The sequence below is a fragment of the Zalophus californianus genome, chromosome 4, assembly GCF_009762305.2.
Source record: "Zalophus californianus isolate mZalCal1 chromosome 4, mZalCal1.pri.v2, whole genome shotgun sequence".
Lineage (NCBI taxonomy): Eukaryota > Metazoa > Chordata > Mammalia > Carnivora > Otariidae > Zalophus > Zalophus californianus.
The window spans coordinates 169048415-169070132 of record NC_045598.1 but is presented as its reverse complement, the minus strand read 5'-3'; the positions used below and the strand labels follow the sequence as shown (position 1 = coordinate 169070132).

Below are 21718 nucleotides of genomic sequence, written 5' to 3'. Positions count from 1 at the left end.
GGTCGTGAGTTCAAGCCCCACGCTGGGCTCCATGCTGGAGCCCAGCTTGGAGCCTACTTAAAAAAATTAATAAATTAAAAAATTAAAAAGAAAATAAAGTGCTCTATGGCCACATTATACTCTATATTATGGAACATTTCCCTTGAAGCAGAGAGTTCTAGTGAATAGCACTGGTCTTCTAGAGCATCAGTGCTCGTGGGCTTCCATCACCAGGATGAGAAAATACAAGCAGTATTCTAAGTTCTCTCTGTGTTTACAAAACTGCTTTGATATATAGTATCAGAAAGGGGAAAGTACATGTAAAAATATATACAGAAAAATGACAGGTGCTCAGCCAAAGATACATGTTTTCAGGCGTAGCACTGTTCAGGGACTGAAAAGCATCTTCAGATCACATTGTGACAAATTCTTTTTATTGATGTTTATTGCCTCACCTCTCACTCTCCCTCTCCTGCTCTCTGAATGTTAAAGAAAAGGCAATTCAAAACACTTGTGATGATAAATTGTTTGGTGTGAAATTAGAACTTCCTACCAGTCTAAGCTTGAAAAACCACAGCCCAAATTGTCAGTATATAAGTTGTGGTCTGTATCTAGAGGCAGCTTTCAATGAAGGCTGACCGTGTCAGCGTGCTGGCCACCCTTGCTCTGCCCTAAATTCTCCTTCCCATTCCATTCTCGACTTACCTGTGAGAAATTCTTTAATCTCTCCAGCTGTCCTGGGCTCTCTGCACCTTAGTTTGCAAAATGGTAGAAGCTTTATCCCATCCTCCCTCCCAGATGCAGAGTAGCTTAATGAATGGTCTCATGGCTATTACTGTACACTTGAGACCCTTGGGCTGGGGCGGTTGCTAAAGCAATACAGATGTTCTTGTTGTCCTATTGCAGTAGAGGTAGCGCAATTAATCTGGCTTTTTGCCAAATCAGCATTGAGAACACGTGTTCCCATGCATACATCCTTTATATTCTGTGCACCGATGTGCCTCTAAAGGATTTTCAAACAAGGCTTTGCTTTGTTTCTTCTGTTTTTATCCTTGGTCTGACTGCACAGCTACTTTGCCATTAATGCTCAGTGGGTGAACTGTACCTGCCCGGTGCCATCCAAATGTCAGCTGCTTCGAAGGGGGCTTCGATGACAACCACAAGGAAAAGAGACTGAGCAGGAAACTGGTCAGGTCAATTAAGAGATGGGCAGCATCTGTGATGACAGCAAGACTCCCAGCAATGTGCCCACCTAGGGGATGCAGAACATTACGTGGGATTAGGGCCCCAGGATGCAACTAGTTTCACATGCATACTAACCACAATTGGTGAAAGATGCCACAGACTCACAAAACTTTATAAGAAAAGGTCTTAACATGGATTCAGTCTACCTCTTCTTCCCAATTTGACAAGAAACTGACACCCAGATAGTGTGTAGGATGTGAACACATAGAAATGGATTTCAGGGGAGCGGCCATTCCTCAAAGAGCAAAGGGGCAGAGACTGGAAAGTGTGGGACACATCTAGAGAACATCACAGTTAGACGGGGACATTAGATTTCACAAAGAATATGAAAAGATGAGGCTGGAGAGGTGTGGGCTAGATTTGAAGAGTCTTGCACTTAAGGCTGAGGACCTAGACTTCTGTCTGTAACCTAGGGGTTGCGCTCTGGCACACAACTGTGTCTGCATTTGACTTGTGATTTTACCATCGTTTTCACCACTGCCTTCTGCTCTACTAAGTTGTATTATCCATCTGAGTTCAAGATCCCTATTATGAATAGTGGGGAGCCATAAAGGAAAGGGCTGGGGTCATTGACTATAATGACAACCCAATAGAGTATAGGAAGACAATGAATCATGGAACACTACATCAAAAACTAATGAAGTACTGTATGGTGACGAACATAACATAATACAAAAATTAAAAATTTAAAAATTAAAAAAAAAAAGCATAGGAAGAGAACCCAAGCCGTGGCAGTCCTGCCTTGCCTTTCTTTCTATTTGGTTTGCCTTCTCTACCTCCTTCTAGTTCCCCTTAGAGAAAAGACCTCCAGCCTCCAAAATAGAAGTCAGAAGAAACTTCTTTCTCTTCCTTCCCAAACAGGGCTCCTTGTTGGGGTTCAATCTGGATTCCTCTTACTACTTCTTCCCCCCAAAAAAGAGCTATTGCTGACCCATTGTCCTCCCGGCAGCTGTTTATTGCCTGTGAGGCAACAGGGACTATCAGTCGCCAGCCCCTCCATCATCAGACTCACCTTGTCTCAACTAATGATTTTTTAAAATTACATATATGGTGCATAATTGCAATAATTCCCACAGACCACTGGCTCTAGCTGTAGTTAATAACTGGTTTGTCAAAGTTTAATGGTCTGAAACAAAGTAGTCTTCAAGCTTGTTACTGAGCTGTCAGTGCAAAAAATCAGAATGATTCATTAGCCAAAAAGCAACATTTTGCTAACAAATCAGCTTTTCTTCCAATTATCCTCTAATGTTGCTCTATCTGACAAACTTGGGTCTGATAATAAAGCTGTGTTAATAATGCATTATTTCTTACACGAAGAATGGCGACATGCAGATTAGCAGCCATCTACCATCTCAGCAAAGAATGATGGTGACAGTTCCATGTGCTGGGCTCAAATTGTAGCCTAAGTCAAGGAAATGGAGTCCTATAGGGGTTCTTCAACAGGCTCAGCTGAATCAGGAGGCAACTGAGTGAGAAAAAGAACTTGCTTTGGAAGAAGCACATTTATATGGAGGCCCGGGAAGGGAGAACCAGTTTGCAACCATCCCTGCTACTTATAAGAATAGCCCAGAAAACTGTGAGCAATCATGCTGAATCCTATGGAGAAAACTGTGTGCAAGAGGTAGTTTCTGACTGAACTTGCGTTTGCTTCTGAAAGCATGGGGTATTATTGACCATGAACGCAGCCATCCGGCCCGTATTTATTGAGCTCTTGCTGTGTGCGGTACAGGGATGGGGTATACAAAGATAAAAACAGAGTTAAACACATCACAGTCTCTGTCTTCAGTGATCTCCTTGTCCAGCATTCACGTACTGAAGACATGTGCGGTGGCTAGAGGCTCAGACAACCACTCTCCTTGGGAGCATTGAGGAAGTTTTCACAGAGGGAGGGGTAAGACTGAGCTAGAGAGGAAGGGTTTTTCAGGAAGAGTCAAGAGCAGGAACAAAAACAGAGAGAAATGAAGGAAGATGGTGCCATTGTGGAAAAGCAAGAGGAGTGGAGCATTGAAGGACTAACCAGAAATAAGAGTGGAGACGTGGGCTGGGGACCCACTTGTGGGAAACTATGTCAGGCTAAAGAATTTGAATGTTATCCTTTGGGATAGGGGAACCTACTATGATTTTGAGGCGAGGTTGTGACATACTCAAATCTGTATTGAAGAGAGAGATCTTTGCCGGCAATGTGGAGGCTGACCTGGAGCGAGGAGAAACTGGAGGTTAAGGCGCAACAGTAAGAGCCAAGGAAATATGAGGAAGGCATGAAGGAAGGCAGGAGCACTCATTTATGGATTACTGACAAGAAGGAGAAAGCAGTGTACTGATAACAAGATAGGAGAGGCACTAAGGACTAAATTCTGGAAATGCACTCTTCTTAGGGCTTGTGGGGTAAGAGGACATCGGCAGAGCCATTGGACCTGCATTTCATACTCACCTCAGGTGCGGAAGTGGATGTTAAGTACACATGACATGCTCTGTGGAGAACAGAGACATACCGACTGGAATGAAAGAAGCAAATATCTCTCCGACAACATTGGCCTGTGTCCCATTACTGGATGACACCACTCTCTGCTATTAATTCATATTTTTAAAAATCCTTTAACTATCTTATGAATAGCATTATTATGCTATATAATACTATATAATAGTATATTAATAATAATAATATACCATAATAGCATACTATAAAAACGAAATTATACTATCAAAGACTCAATGCATGGAGTTATTATTTAACAAGTATTTAAAACACATCACAGTTTGCATAGGTGTGTTTGGACACTTCTCTAGGAGAAGTTCTGTACTCGGAGGTACTTACTATCTTCCCCACGCCGCTCCCAGCCCTGTTTTCCTGTCTAGTAACCTCCTGCGTCCTCTGTCTGTGCTTCACACTTTAAATAGTTCTCCTTCAGGATGTCTCCATAGCCTTCTTTAATTCCTTCCACCAGTCTGCTCTGTGGCCAATTCTCTTTCAAAACACAGCCCTTTGACCTGGTTCTCCCCTGTTCTAAATGTCATTTATTCCGCAAGGCCTCCAGAATTAATCCAGATTCTCCAGTCAAGCCTCATGGTCTTTCTTGAATCCCAGCTACCATTCTAGTTCTCTTCTGCACTTGTCATGTTTTATCTTACATCACTGACTTTGGTAGATCTTTCAGAGGTCCAGCTGTAAGTCATAAATGCCTAACTCACACTGGCTTCAACAACAGCAACAAAATGATAATTTATTGGCCCAAACAACTGAGAACAAATCAGGGTGGGATTGGATCAAGTGCAGCCTAATCCTAAGGTTCAAAAAACGTTTGGGGGGCTCTGCTCTGTCTCTAACTATTGCTATTTATTGTCTTACTGAAGACAGACTACCTCACCCTTAGCAAGAAGGGTTGGACTTGGGAAGCTCCAGGTTTATATCATTTCAGCAGAGTATTTGTGGAGGATATCAAGCTTTTCTCCTCCCGCACCCCGAGCCTCTCTATGAAAAAGACCCAGAGACTGAATAATCTTGCTTGGCATCTCATGCCCAGCCTTGCCTCTGAGCATGAGTTTCTTGGTCCAGGAGGACCAGAACTGCAGCCAGCACAGAGTAGGAGGAAGCTTCTGGAACGCAGCAATCCTTGACCACTACAAATAGTGGCCACCAAATGCAGCTACACATCAAGAATCACTTGAATTTCTTCCTAAGAATACAGATTTCTTGTCCTATTGCTCACCCACCCACTTAAAATCTTCCCAAGCAAGGCTGTTATTTTGTACCTCCTGGACCACAGTAGTTATCAGGTGCTGCTCATCAGGGCCCTCCCTCTGGAAGGCCTTTTTCATCTCCCTTTTAGCCACCTTTTGATTCTTACACAAACTTTAAGGCCTGTCTCAAATCCCATACGCTGTATGAGGACCTCCTGGATTCCCAAAAGTGACCTGAGAATAAGAATCGCTTTCTCTGACCTGGTCAAGAATGGCTTTAGGTGAGGTCTGGTTGGGGTCTTGAATGATGATCAGGGTTTTGATGAGTGCAGGGAATGAGGAGAGGCATTTTCCATTCAAATAAAAAGACATAAGCAAAGGCTACAGAGACTTTAAGATACAATGGTTATTTTGCACAGGATGGATAAATAGCTGAAACAGAAGAATCATGTTGTGACATAGTAAAAGAAAGAGATTGATAGTCAGTTTGGCAGCCAGATGGTGGAATGACTTGAACGTCAAATTTTCCAGAATGCCAGAGAGTTCGAGTACGTTGATCTCTTTTCACTTGGGGTAGCCCAGTGAGCCCAAGCACAGAGGGAGCCCCTGAACCACCCTCTCCCTGCTACAGCATGCTCGTGGGTCTATCCCAGTACTCAGTAAAGTGTCCTGTGCTTGCCATGATGGGGGAAACATTGTGAAGCACTGAACTAGGCAAAGAGGAACCATTGAAGAATTCTGAAGATGGATTTACATGATGAGAGCAATGTTTTGGGGAAATCAGTTCAAAATCAATGCAGCTCAAATTCAAAATGAGTGTCAGTATCCATTTAATTCCTGTACTGACAACATCACTTTCTTCTGGCTCTAAACTGAAGCCAGATTAGAATTTATAGACTAATTAATGATTAAGAATGAGAGAGAAGAGGGAGATTGATTGGCTCACTCCAAGTGAATAGTTTTTCATCCCCCCTCCCCTAAAAATATAAGTTATTTTGTAGCAACATGACAGGGCATAGGAAAGGTACAGGGAGAAAAGTAAGTTTTATGAATGGGAGACCATCTCATTTCAGACTGTTGATTAGACATCAGCTGGGGAGAAGATGCCCTCTGTTCTCAGCATCTACATGGATTCTGGGGAAAGCAGAGGAAGAAAGTAGTAGAGAAAACAAGCCAGTTTATACGTCTTGCTGAGCTGTGTTTACGTGCAGTGCTGCTAGGACTTTATCTGGAGAGCTATGAATTTCCAGAACATCACCTTTTTAAGCCACGTTTTGAATAGGTTCTGTTTTTTAAATTTTCCGTTTTATCCATCTCTTACATGAGCAATAGAATACTGTCCACGATCTTATGAATTTAACTAATAGAAAGACATATACCTCTGGCATAAATGTCAGTGGATTTTCAAACTGGAACTACTCAAAGTAAATTCCTTGCAACTTCATCAAACCATTAAGTCGGTTCCTTCAAAAGACTTACCCTGGGATGGTATCAATTATTTGTATAATCTTTGACTGGAAAATTATTTGTCAACCCTGGGTTTTTCTTGGACTGGATGAGTCTAAGTTCTTTTCCAGTTTTCAAAAGGTATAAAAGTCTAAGTGTGGATATATAGGCTATAAGACTCCAGAGGTTTAAGAAACCAATTAATTCCGATTGTTAGCTTTGATAGTGCAAAACCAAACCAAGCCAAAACAAAACAAAGGAAAAAAACCCAAAAAACAAAACAAAGACAAAAACATAGCAGGTTCTGTTTTCTTCCAGTCTTGGATTATTATTAATTTGGTCCACCTTTTGGGTAACAAAAAATGAAGCCAAAATATTGGTAAGAGTGTAACAGGTAATTGTGGTAATGGAGTAATAGTAGCTTATGATACTGTATGCCAGGTAGTTCCTAGTGTTCTTTTTTTTTTTATTTTTGGGGGTAGAAATAATAAATAAGATGCATTGCATATCAAAACTTTTAGACTAAGTTCATAGTTAAACATAATTTTATTGTTAATAAAAAGAAAGGATAAAAATAACCAGAGAAGGATATAACTCAAGATATTAAAATATGCAATAAGATTACAACCCTGAAGAAAGATGGAGGAAGCAACAAATATTTTTAAAGCTAAAACTGTGAATTAAAAACAGAGGAAAAATTTAGATAATAATATATTCAATATGTATATATATACACACTAGACACCTACCAAGTTAAATCAAGGAAAAGAAAATATATAAACAATATTAAAATGAGAAAGTAGCTAGAATAAAGAAGAGAATATTAATATGAAACTGTCATGTTCCAATGTATGAAAATAAATTGGAAAATTTCAATGAGATGGCTGACTTTGGAAAAACATAAATGACCAAAATTTACTAGAGAAGTAGAAATTTTGAGTACATCAAAAAATGAGGAAGAAGCTAATAAAAATATTTTTAAAATTGTTTCCAAGAATGTCTCCAAAGCTAGACAATTTGCCAGGGATTTCTTTTTAAAAAAGGAAGATATAATTACAGAGTTACATGAATCGTTTCCATTTTTTTAATTAAAAAAGAGGTATCATTAAGACTAAACTTTTCATTTTAATATGTATAACTCTAATTCAAAAACTTAGGAAAATAGCTCCAAACAGAAACTATCAAGTTCAATTATCAATAAAGATAAAAAATCCTAATGAAAATATGAGTGACCCAGATTAGCAGTGCACTGAAAGAATGGTCCACCACAGTGAATTTGAGAGGCACAGCTTAGGAACATGAGCCCCTGAATTCAGACTGCCTGCCCACTTACAAGTACTCAAATAGAGTACTTTTTGCATTTCAGGTTCCTCATCTATATAGTGCAACTAATTATAAGAAGACCTACCTCTCAGGGATTTGGACGGGATTAAGTAAGGTAACATAATGACAAGCACTCATCACAGTTCCTGGCACATAATAAGCATTAAGTAGGTATCAGTTATTATTATCATAATGCCAGAAATGCAAAGATTGTATTATATTTGGAAATCTCTGAATATGAAACACATCAACAATGTGTCAAAAAAATTTTAATGGAGTATGTGTAAAGGAAAATATACTTGATAAAAATCAACAAGTATCCTTAATTATTTGTTAATCATTTAAGAACTAGGGAAAAGACCCACTTCATTCATAGAATGAAAATACTTAACCTCTCAGGAAACATTTCACTTAACAGTTAAAGAGTCGAACAGAAGACTTGATTTAGCACAAAGTATTATTTAACATGATAAAAATATGAAACATACAGAAGAGATACAATTACTGAAAAAGAAGAGAAATATGTTTTTTTGCACAAGAGAGTGTTATCTCCTAGGAGGGGGGAGGATGGATGAGAGAGGAACAAAGGAAATGGACTGAGATACATTTAGAAAGAAAATAATGCAAATACACTGATCAGTATAAAATGAATATGCAAAATGGAAAACATTCCAGAATACCAAAAGTAACCACCTAGAAAAGAGGACGTGCAAAAAGGAAGACCCCACTCACCTCTGGAAAGAATAAACCAAACACATCTAAATAACCCTGGCAAGAAATAGTCTGCCCCTGTATTAAAACAAATAACTAACATCACAAAACAAATGAGAGATGTAGAGTATTTGGATAAATGGAGAAACATACCATATTCCTAGAGGAGAAAACAGTATTTTAAAAAGATTTGTGTTTCCAAATTAACTTACATACCAGTAAAATCATAATCTGATTTTGGAGAGAACTGAACACAATGGTTCTCATGTATTAGAATAATAAACAGAAATAAATGCATTTTTCCTTTTTTCTGTTAAACAAGGAATAATGAGGAAAGAACAACAGATATTGTAACATATAAATCTATGTTAATTAAATATGTTACTAGTAACAGAGAAGAACAATACAGATCAGTGCAACACCTTAGAACCAAACCCTTATTCTTTTATAAAATATTGATAAATGATTAAAGAAACATCAAAAATCAATGGAAGGAATAATTAATTATTCCAGAAATAATGCTGAAAACTGTTAGTTATTTAGGAAAAGAATTTTTAGCCCTTAGAGCATATCTAATCCCACACTGATTTAAAATTAAATGCAAAAAATTGAACAACAAAATGATATTTATCTTCTCAGTAGATAGGGACCAAAGCACTAAAATAGTGAAAGAGCAATAAAAGAAGTTAGCTCAAAATGGAATGTTTGGTACAATTACATATATAAAATTTAAAACTTTTCTACATCAAACCAAAAATTAAAAAGTAAACAATAAACTAAGTACTTATAACAAATATAAAAAGTTCAATATCCTAACTATATAAAGAGCTCCCAGAGATCAATATAGAACATTATAAATTATCTAAAAAACAAATGAGCAGGAGACATTAAGAGGCAAGCAGGAAATGCATCAACAAAGGGAAATATAGATTACTAATAAGCATGCAAAAATATTCTAACAGTAACAAAAAAATGAATAATAAAATAAAGCATATTAACCTATACATTAACAAAGATTTTTAAAAGATTAAAATAAGTTCTGGTAAAGATTTGGAGAATTATTCTTACATACAGCAGGCAGACATATGAATTGTTTTAAGCTTTCTGGATAGCAGTTTGGCAATGTGCATCAAGAAGTAATAAAAATATTTATGTCCTTCAATCAATTTTCCCACTGTTAGGAATCTCTTTCAAGGGATTAACCAGAGAGGCAGGGAGACTTTTATTCATGAGTTTTCACTGCAGCATTGTCCATAGCAGGAAAAAAAACAACTCCCTAAATTTCTAACAATAGGGAGATGGTTATGTAAATCACAGTGGAGCATATTATAGAATATTATTCAGGCATAAAAATGTTTTTGAAGAGTATTTGATGGCATGGTCAAAAGCATTCAGTATGCTCTCAGTTATGTTAAAAAAAACTGAGTTATGAATAGAAAAATATATTGTACAAAAATACTCCACAATGTTATTAGAGGTTATTACTCAAATGTGTGACGGTGATGAATTTTATTTTGTTTCCTAATATTTTCCACCTTATCTATAATGAGCATATTGTTACTCAGTACTTACAAAAAATATGAAATCTTTCTTTCAAAGGAGAACGTCTATAACCCTCCTTCAGTGATGTGGGGTTTTGTTTGCTTGTTTAATCAGAGAAGTCTCTTTTAAGTAATACTCACCCACAACCTCTGCAATCATGAAAACGAAGCATATTCCCGAAGCAGCACAGAGTTTCCACTTGGCATAGACTTGCTCGTTTGCTCTGTTCTCTGTGGCCTTGGAGTTGTTGTGGCAGTGATAGATGGCTCCTGACTCCAGCTCCTCTGGCTTCTCTCCAGGACACTGATCTTTATTCAAGGATTTCTGCTGGAGTTCCACACTGGATGAGTTTGATAGAAGCAAGAAGTGAACATGGTTGCAAATACCTCACTGACAGCCCTGCCCATTCTCAGAACTGATATTAGGACATCTGCTAACTAGCTGGGAAGTTGCTGTTCACAGCTCCTTCCACAAAAAATATCAAGTGTAAGGAACAAGTAAGAAATTTCCTTCTGAATTCTCAACTACTAAAGGTTTTGCTTTTATTCTTATTCAGTCTCTACCAGCAGTGATTAAGAGATGTCAAAGGAACAGGAGAAGGGAAGCAGATACACTTTGATGCATTTCCTTCCAAATTACTGCACTTTGAAAAGATTTTGGACCCTGTGTTACAAATTTAAAGGGGGGGAGGCAGGGCAATGTTGGATATGTGCGTAGGAGTCAGCTTGATGATTCAAATACTCAATATTAAATGCCAAAACTCTTCCTTTCTTCTCCACAGCAACACTGTTAATAGATCATAGCACTTTCTCCTGCTGAGTCCATGTGGACTCTCAGAAACCTTAACACAGCTTTGCAGACGATCTGTCTCAATCTATCAAAGCTGTATTGGGAGTCAAACTTACTTACACTTCCTGAAGCAGGCAGTACCTATCAGTTCCTCTCAAATGTAGAGCATTATTTAGAGCCATGTATACGGCTCTAGAATTTCATAGATAAAAAGATTGTAGGTAACAGTCAGTCCAATGCCATAGTTTCTTAGCGGAAGTAATCAAGGTTCAGAGAGGTTAAGTAATTGCCTGAGACCAAATAACCAGGAAACAGTGGAACTGGGATTCTAAACCTAGTGTTTTTTCCGCTGGGCTCCACCCCACCTCCCTACCTAAACTTCGGTACACCTGAAACCAATCTCTACTGATGCCAATATCAATGTCCATGGATCTTGAGCTGATCAGACTTTCATTTTTTAAATAAACTTATTAGAAGACATTAATAAGATTCTTAGAATTAGGAACTTAGCATTCATGACTTTGAAGGGTATAAGAAGAAAAATAAATTCACCTCCAATGAAGAGCTAGTTCATTTGTCTCATCCCCATCTGGAATTAAAGGTCTGAAGGTTTTGGTTTAGATGATGGTAATTATTATGACCCTACTTATCATTATATTTGGGTTTTTCCTGAATAAACTAAAGTATATATTCATTACAAAAAATCTAGAATTACAGAAAAGCACAAAGAAAAGGGAAAAATCACTGGTAACCTTACCTCCAAAAGACAGCTGTTACTGATATTTTGTCATTTAGCTTTGTAATATATAAACACACTTTCTTTACATAATCAGAGTCCATAATTAATTAGGGTGTTTTTGGTTACAAGTACTGAAAACAAAGCTCATGCTATTAAATGGGAATTATTGGTTCTGCAACTGAAAGCATCTAGATGTATCAGGCTTTAACCTGATTTAGGAAGACACCAGAGGCATCGCTCTGCATTCTCAAGTACATTTTAACCGCATGCTGGTTTTCCTCATGGTAGTGGAATGGTTGCCCAAGGTAATCACAGTTGTGCACCTGCCTTTTCTTATACAGGCAGAGAGAGTGTCCATTCTCAACTCCTAAACAAGGGTCCTGAGTTGTATGCTGATTTGGCCAAATGAGAACCAACCTTTATAGCCAGAGGAATATGGATGGGCTAATTGGCTTAGACCTTCTTATAATCAGAATGGCTAAACCCTACCATGCTGACTCCTGGAGCTGAGATTGGGGTAGATGCTACCCAAATCATATGGCTGCAACTCTGTGGAGAAGGGCTGGAATGGCTTATGGATGAAATGACAGTGTCACCATAGGATCCTACCAAAGATACAGCTTTGGAACCTGATTCTTAGCTATATGTATTGTTGACATTTTCTCAATTTATTAAATACTCTACACTATTATTTTAGCATATAGAGAGCACTGTATTTAATATAAATATGTCATAAATAATGAACTGATTTCCTATTATTAAACAATTTATTCTTTTCCAATTATTTGCTCATATAAATGGGGCTGTTGATCTTTATAGTTAATCTTTACTCAGTATATTATTATCTTCTTAAAATGTAACCCTAAAAGGGGAATTGTCTGGTCAAGAGGTATCTACATTTTTAAGGATTTTGGTATATATCACCAAATTGACTTTGGAATGTTTGTACTGCTGATATTAATAACACTCAGGATTTTGAACAGTTCCAACAGTTCTAAATAATCTCCTTGGCTGGAATGGGAACCATTTGGCAATAAGCACATAGAATATTTGTATCTATACATTTTTACCTTTGTGATGTGATACATACCCTGATAATAAAAAATATATCATGTAGCACTGTGGATCACCAATGGCCATCAACTCAGAGGAGCCTGAGAACTAAAAATATAGCATGATGGAGGTTTCCTCTTCCTTTGTGCTGAGAAGGCAACATGAGCAAGACAGGGTCACCGATCATTCTGGCACTGTTCATATGGCCACTGATTTGCTGAAGTCATATGAAGCTTTGCTTTATTTTATACTTTTCATGAATCTTGTGGCCAAAGAAAACCAGGTGGTAAGTGACCAGGAGAAAGAACTTATTCTGGAGCAGTGCAGAAGTCAAAGGCAGGAATCCTACTAAGGGCACAGCCTCCAGGGCAATGCCACAAGAAGAAAAGTGCAAGAAACCTGGCCAATTTTTACCTTTAAATACTGCTTTATTGTCCTAGACTCTAAGACTAACCAATATGGATATACTTTGAGCTGAGATTGCTCCTTGAAATACTAAGCAGGAGATCCAAAGGTGGGCTTCAGAGGCTCCATTGAAACTGCATGCAATGTGTTCATATATGTGTTTGTGTGTGTGTTATGGGGGGATGCAAGAACCCACAGTCTTCACTGGGCTCCTAAAAGTGTCTGTAATCCCCCCAAAACTTAAAAACCAAAATTAAAGTACATTTCTCTTTACCTCATTAGAGCAAAGTGGTCTGGGTACCTATAGATGCAGAAGAGGCTCTTAATCTAAAAAATGATGTGAATCCTGAGAATTTTAAGAAGGTTCTAAAAAGCAAATGCTATGATGCATCAAAAAATGAATTATGAATAAATCTCCATAGATTCCCATGAATTCAAAGATGGTTGAAGTTCTGAAGAATAGGCATAATAAGCCAGAGCAGAGGAAGTTACTGTAGCATCAAAGAAAAAAAGGGGGAATAACAGGAGAAATAGGGAAATACTCAAAAATTTTCTTGCAATAGCCTACAACTTTGAGTTTATTTCTTAAAATACTAATTAGAGAATGGAGCTTTGTTTTGTGATCTTGGAGAAGTTTTTTTTTTTTCTTTTGTATTTTATTTTTGTTTGATGGTAGAAGTTAAACCCCTTTGTTTCTGTGTCTCTAAAGTAGAGCTGGTAAAACATTCACCCTCTTATTTCATATGTTGACTACATAAAATCACTTCTATTTTGCGCTTTCACATCACTTCTCTCAAGAACCTCAAATCACTATTCCTATGAGAAGAGGAGATGAAAGCTTAGGTCCCACTATGCATATCCAATACCTCAGGTATTCATTCATTCAAATCTGTACTGCATCCCTGCAATGTGCCTACACTTTCAGAGATGCTAATTGATCCATGGTATTTATGACTAAGTTCCTGACCTCAGAAGCTTATATATTAGCAGGGGGAGACAAATAGTAAGCCAGCCGATAGTCACAGAGGCTGTGTAGTATGATCGTCAGTGATCACGGAGTGAAGGTGGGACTACTTCAAACAGAGTGGTAATGGGAGGCACCTCTGTAGAGGTATCTCTACAGTGAGTTAAAGGATAATGGGAGTAGACCTACATGAAAGAGAAACATCACAAGTGGAGGGTATTGCTGGTGCAAAGGCACAAAGACAAGAAAGAGCTTATCCTGTCAAAAGCTTGCCTTGACAGAAAGGGAACTACGTAGGTGGCCACTGTGGGATGAAGAAAGTGATATTGGATGACATCAGAGAAGTAGGCAGAAGTTAGATCATGCAGAACTCTGTGAACCATTAAAAAGGGTTTCCTTTTCTTCAAAGTCTGAAAGAAGGAAGTTGGAAAGTTTTAAGCGGGGAAGTAGCATAATGTGGTTCACATTTCTAGAATGCTCACTTCGGGTGATGCTTGGAAGGCTTGAGCATAAAGAGACAAAACATGGAGACCATTTAGGAGGTCGCTGAAGCAGAAATGCTGGCAATTTGGACCAGTGCAGTGACAAGGAAAAGGGGAAGAAGTAGCCATATTTGAGGGATGTTTGGGAGGTAGCATTAATGGGATTTACTAACCAATAGCATTATTTAGAGGGGAAGAGGGAAGGGTGGGACCCGAGGATTCCTCATGGATTCCTGGTTACAACAGCTAGGTGAAGATCATGCCAGTTTCCAAAATGGGCTGAGTAGATGACAGTACAGGGAGGAAGCTGAGAATTTGGGCTCTGACATCCCATTGCTAAGTCAAATCCCAGCTTTACCACTCAGTAATTGTATGACTGTAAGAAAACAACTTAACCTCTCTGTGCCTCAATTTCCTCACCTGCAAAATGGGGATAATGATAACACCTCTCTCACAGGGTAGCTTTGAGATTTTATCTAATTCATATGAACACGTCAGAGTGTGTTTGGAACAAGATAAATACACACAAAAAATGTGAATTTTTAAGTTAGTCTACCATTTTCACATTACATGATTATCATTGTTCTTCAGAAACAATAAAATAAGTTGTACTGTGAAATAACTTAAAGCTAGGGGCACCTGGGTGGCTCAGTCAGTTAAGCATGGGACTCTTGGTGTTGGCCTCTTGGTTTCTTACTCAGGTCATGATCTCATGGTCCTGGGATCGAGCCCCAGTAGGGCTCTGCTATGTTGAAATGGTGACAATGGGCATCCTTGTCTTGTTCCTGATGTTAAGGGAAAGCTTTCAGGCCTTTACCGCTAAGATTAATGTTAGCTTCATGTTTTCCATAGAAAATTTTTATCAGGTTGAAAAAGTTCCCTTCTATTTCTTGTTTGGTGAATGTCACCATAATGCTGTTGTTTTGTTGAATGCTTTTTCTGCATCTAATGAGATAATCATATGGTGGGTTTTGTCCTTTATTTTATTAATGTGGTGTATTCCTTTGATTGTATTTCAAATGTTAAATCAAGTATGCATTACTGGGATAAATCTGACTTCACCATAGTTCATAATTTTTTTTTTTTTTGTCTTGCTGTGTTCAGTTTGTTAGTATTGGGTGGAGGGATTTTTGAATCTGTATATATAAGGCATATTGACTTATAGTTTTATTTTCTTGTGATATCTTCTTATTTGGCTATCAGTGGAATATTAAAATATAGGATGAGTTGAAAAATGTTCATTCCTTTTTATTTTTTGGAAAAGTTTGTGAAGAATTGGTATTAATTCTACTTTATATGTTTGGTAAAAACCACCAGTGAAGACATCTGGGTTTGGGATTTTCTTTGCATGAAGTTTCCTTAGTACTATTATTATAGATCCACTCAGATTTTCTGTTTTCTCTTGAGTTAGTTTGGTAGTTTGTATCTTCCTATAACTTTAACATGTCATCTAATATTATATAATATATAATATAATAATATTATATAATATTATAATATATATAATATATATTATATATTATGTATGCAATTTATCTTTAAATCAGTTAAGAGAAGAAAGGAGAGTAAATATGCTGTCTTTTTAAATTACCTTTACCTTTACTGATGCTGTTTGGTTTTTGTGTCTTGATTCAAGTTAATGTCTGGTGTCATTTATTTTCAGCCTGAAAATTTTCCTTTGCTAGTTCTTGAAAAGTGAGTCTGCTAGCAAAATTTTCTCAGTTTTTGCTCACCTGGGAATGTCTTCATTTCACCTTCATTTTAGAAGATAGTTTTGCTGGATATAAGATGATTGGTTGACAGTTCTTTTTTTTTCTTTTAGCTCTTTGAATATGTCATTCCACTGCCTTCCAGGTCCTTTTATTCTGCTAGAAGTCAGGTTGTAATCTTACTGAGATGCTCTTGAACATGATGAATCTTTTTCTCTCTTGATGCTTTCAAGATTTTTTTCTGTGTGTTTTGCTTTCAGTATTTTCACTTTGATATGTCAGTGAAGTAGATCTGTTTTCCTTGATTCTTCTTAGAGTCTGTTGACCCACTGTAGATGTGTAGATTAATATTGTCACCAAATTTTGGAAAATTCTAACCATTATTTCTTTGAATATTTCTCTCCTCCTTTTTCTCCTCTCCTTCTGGTACTCCCATTACGTGTGTGTTAGGACATTTAATGATGTGCCACATTTCTTTGAGGTTCTGTTACTTTTTCCTCACTTTTTCCCCTGTGTTCTTTATGTTGCATATCTGTTGATCTATCTTCAAGTTCACTGATTCTTCTGTCAGTTCATATCTACTGCTGAGCCCCTTTAACAAATTTTTTAATTCTACTTAATGTACTTTCAACTTCAGAATTTCTATTTATCTCTTTTTTATACAATTTTTATCTCTTTACTGACATTATTTGATGAGACTGCCATCATACCTCTCTTTAATTTTTTTAAACATGATTTCATTTAAGTCTTTAATCATATTTATAATGACTACTCTGAAATCTCTGAATGCTAAGTCCAACACCTGGGCTCTTTTAAAGGCAGTTTCTATTACCTGCTCTTTTTACTAGGTATGGGTTATTTTTTGCTGTTTCTTTGCAGGTCTTATATTTAGCCTAAAATTGGATGTTTTAGATAATACATGGTAACAGTTCTGAATACTGATCCCCTATGGGCCTGTTGTCGCTGATGTTTACTTGTTTGCTCTATTATTTGTTTGGGAATGGCTTGTCTAATTAAGTGGAATCTCTTTCCTCTGATGTCCCCTACATGTGCAACTTCTGTTATTATTCCCAAGAGGGTGAAGCCTTAGCATACACAGAATCATCTTTACCTCCTCCACCCCAGCCCAGGGATGCTTAATCATGTTTGCTTTGATTGTCTCTTTCCATGGTCTCACTGTTAGGCTTCTGGCTGTTCTGCGTAAATGGGTATCACATCCAACTATTGACCTATTTAATCACTTATTGATTACTCTACTGTCTTCAACAATGCCCTAAGGCATAAATTGCTCCACAATCTGATCCAATTAAAGCTGGACCTTGTGTTAGTCTGCTCAAGCTGCTATAACAAAATATCACAGACTGGGTAACTTAAACAACAGAAATTTATTTTCTCATGGTTCTGGAGGCTGAATGTTCATGATTAAGGTGCTGGAAAATTCAGTTTCTGGCAAAAGCTCTCTTCCTGGTCTATAGATGGCTGCTTTTCTATATCCTCACACGGTGGAGAGAGATATCTGGTGTCTCTTCCTCTTCTGTGGGGACACCAGTTCTGCCATATCAGGGCTCCATCCTGATGACTTCATTTAACCTTAATCACCTTTTTTAAAGGTCCTATCTCCAGCACAGTCACATAAGAGTTTGGGCTTCCAAATATGAATTTGGGAGGGGGGGACACAAATATTCAGTCCATAGCAGGTTTCTTTAAGGGGGAAATATTAGAGGTCATGGGAAGAAGAATGAAGACTAACCAAAAGCTGGTACAAAGCCCCCAGACATGTGAGTAAAGCCATCTTGGAACTTTTGGCACAGCCCGGACACTAGCAGAATGCACCCCCATGAACAAACCTCACTGACCCAAGAATTGTGAATAATAAAATGACTGCTGTTTAAGCTACTACATTCCAAGACTAGTTTGTAGCCCAGCAGTAGATAAATGAAATACTCCTTTCGTGGAATTAGAGAATAAAGATTCCTTCAGGTTAAGTTTCTCAATAGCTAGTAACAATTTAAATTGAAAGCTGATTATAAGTAGAAAGAGAGAAGGAAGGAGAAAAGAGAAGGACTATCAGAGGGCAAAGTTGTCTGGGAAATAGAGAAAGAAGAAAACCCATGAGAAAGGAGATCGGAGAAGATGATAAAAGGAAGCAAATAAGTGAGGAAATCAAGGTCCATGTGACCTCAGGGAGAAATAGATTAAGGATTCAGGAGGCCACAAGGTGAAAGTGTGTGTGCAGAGATGTGGAAGAGGAGTAAGCAGGCACTAAATTCATGAACAGGAGGCATGGGTTCAGATCCCAACTCTGCCATAATCAGACAGCTGACCTTAAGAAAGGCACTTCTCTTTGGCATTCAGGTTCCTAACTGGTGAAATGAGGGATCAGCATAAATCATCTCTCCAAGATTTAACTGTTTTTATATGAAAAGAAAATAAAAATGAGTTTGATAGTTTCTATAATCACCATATCCTGAAAACCATACCCATTTAGGAAGTGAAAGAGACCTGTAACTCTGTATGGTTAGCTTTATTTGTATAACAGAGTTAATGGTCCATTTTAAGGAGAAGGGAAATAGTGTTATTTTAATAATGTAGAGATGCTCTATTAATAGTGTCTATAGTAAAAACAATTCTTTGTCTAAAATTTCTGCCTGACCTAACATGAGGTTTTGTTATTTATGGTCTTAATAAATCACGTCTAATATTATTTTCTAAGAAAAATAATTGTTATAATGTGAGATAATAGATGTGCTAGATTCTATCATATATTTTTTAAGCAAAATTATAAAGATCCTATTAAAAATGTCCCTTTACAGTTGTTCGAACATTTGATGCTATCAAACACAATATTGCTACTTTTTAGAATATGAATTTGGTTCCATGAAACAAACATTACACATACTATTAATGGGTATGTGTTCTCTTAAGCTCTGCTCCTACATGAAATCATTTCAGATTTCCATTCATTCATCTGTACATACTAAGGATGTTTCTCTTTGCTCCTCATTCAGACTAAATTCCCCAAACACACCAAACTCTTATTCTTATATGTCTCTGTTTTTACCAGGCAATTATCTCAGTCTGGAAAATGTCCCCCACCTGTATTTTCTATGGAATTTTCCTAACCTTGCTCTAACTCCTTTTCATTTTTCACTTCTTACTCTATCACTTCTGAAATGCTTTCTCTGACCCCTAAAGTCTAGCTAAGGCTTAAGTTCCTTTGAGATCTTCTCATTAAACACCTCCAGAATGACACTTCTATGCTATTTTGTAATTGCCATTTTCTGTGTGCATTCCACATTAGACTCAAAGTTTCAAGAGGACAGAGATCTGAAAGTAGGCATGTATTCTTCCTGTTATATATCTGAATGTGTTCAATCAATAGTAGTTCAATAAGGGGAAGATGAATGAATGTGATACTGTGCATGTGGTACTGTGGAGATAGTAAACAGACTAGAACTATGTAGCACATTAAACTCAGCTATATTCATTATAGTTGTGTACATTTGACTATGGTATTTTATGATTAAGAAAACAGCAGTTGTTTTAAAGGTAAATGTAACCCCAATTCTGTCACAATCTTGAAAAGCCTTAATTTTTTCTAAATATAATTTAGTAAAATGTACTTAGAACTTTAAAAATGGGAATAATTGAGGAAAAGAAAGGTAAAAAGATTAGATCATATATGCCTGTTTTCTGGAAGATAAACTACAGATGAAAAATATATTAATAAAATGTATCCTTTGTGCACTTAGGATATTTAAGGAATCAAATCCTGTATTTTTCAGGATATGAATTATACAGGTCAGTCAACAGCTTATCAGATTTTACAAAATGGCCCTGAGTTGCACAGCAAAAGTTTCAAATTTTGAAGAAGTAGGATCTAAGGATTTATTGAATAGTCAAGGCACAGAAAGTTGTGAAGCAGAAACAGATACCTGTTACCTGTCTAGGGTGAAGGCATACATCTTGGTGGCTCTGTCATTCACAAGGTAAGTTCTTTCAAGAAACTCCATGGTAGTCAGGATGAGAGCTTCTGCTGTTGTTTGTGGTTGTTGTGACTTCTGCTGTTTACCTCACTGCTCAGTTTGGGAAGCAAAGCAGCATTACAATCATTCACATACTTTCCAAAGAAAAAAATAAAAAGGCTTCTGTGATTTAGAATAACAAGCCTCCTACATCAAGGTTCTTGGTAGGTCTGCTAAAATTACAGCCTCCTCGGACAATCACCTGGTCTCATTCTCTCATCCACAGAAACTCCTTTCCTACAGACACCTGCAGGAAGGATCAGGTGAAGCGAGAGAGAGAGAGAGAGACTGTGTGTGTGTGTGTGTGTGTGTGTGTGCTTCCGATGCTATCTGATTCCACTGTTTCCTGGGAGGTGGAGGACTCAAGGGTTTCCTGCTAATTGCTGATGTAGATGTTTGGTCTTCAGAACACACCTGGGTGAGCTGCAGACATCCTTCTGGGCACTAGTCTCATGATTTCCCTTTCTTTTCCTTTCCTTTTTTTTGGGGGGGGGGAAATCTCTCTCTCAACCTAAAAACATTTCTCCTGAGAGTTAGTTCTAAGATGACTTCTAAATACTGTCAAGATTTACTTTCTCCTCTCCCAGGGCCATTTTGGGATTTCACTGCTGAAGGGAGGACATGGGTCATTAGTTGCTGAAGTCTGTAATCTGAAACAGTTCCTGGTATGGCAGCTTTGAAGCCCTTTTCACAGGCAGGAAAAGGGCAGACTCAGCTTCTAAATTACAGCCCTCGGTCATACCTACAAGAACTGGAATGATCTGTCTTCTCCCTGGCTAGGGTATCCTCTGCTGAGGATAAAAGACTCACCCAAGGAAACCCTATCAGGAAAACAAATCACAATTCAGGAATGGCATCTTCTGAGTTGATCCCAAGGGACATTCAACCCCCAAACTCCTAGGAATTCACATTTTACTTCATTATAAAGCATTTTGCTTTCCAAATAAGAGAAGGGACTATAGCCCGAGGGCAGCAGCTCTTTGTGGTGGGCATTTGTGGGGAGGCCAAAGAGCATCCAAGACCTGTACAGATGCACATGGGGGATTGGGGAGTACAGACTGGAGAAGAAGCCATAAATCTCCAACTACTGAGTACTCATTTCCTTCTCCCTCTGTCAACATTCACTTCCTAGTGAGAAAACTCAAGAGTGGTGTAGTCCTGGAATAGCCCAGTTGCCCAGCATCTTGGGAATCTGCCCATAGTACTGAGCCAAAGTCTGCCACAATGGCCTAAATAGGAGAGATATTGCCTCTGAAGAAGAAAATGGGATTCAAAGGCAATTTCAGTAGCAGTGAGAGGAGAAGTCACCTTTGGCTAACAGTGAGAGCATCAGGTGTCCTATGACATCTGTAGTGAGGCTGTACCTCATGTTTAAGATTTCAAACAGCCTCATCCATAACGTAAGTTCTAAGGTCTTTCCATATGACTCCATTGCCTAACCAATCGTTAACTTGGTTGTGACTGATGGAAATCAGAGAAATGGCTCTGGAAGGCCATTTTTCCTTGCAGGAGAAATTCTGGGTCTAGAGTTACTAGAATAATCCAAAGCATTTCCTTCTCATATATCGTTACTCTTAACTTTGCAAAATAATAGGTTATTCTGTGGATGCAAAGTAGGAAACCAGAAA

General features: G+C 37.8%; 1 protein-coding gene across 1 annotated transcript in view; it reads right to left on the bottom strand.

Moving 5' to 3' along the window:
* Positions 1-20461, bottom strand: part of SLC30A8 (solute carrier family 30 member 8) — a 34865-nt gene extending 14404 nt beyond the window's left edge. The window contains exons 1-3 of the mRNA XM_027616227.2: positions 20008-20461; positions 10065-10264; positions 1085-1231 (exon numbers count right to left, since the gene is read on the bottom strand). Coding sequence (XP_027472028.1) covers positions 1085-1231; positions 10065-10264; positions 20008-20078 — 418 coding nt within the window. The 5' untranslated portion in view covers positions 20079-20461. The remainder of the gene's footprint in view (positions 1-1084; positions 1232-10064; positions 10265-20007) is intronic.
* Between the last annotated feature and the right edge of the window lie 1257 nt (positions 20462-21718).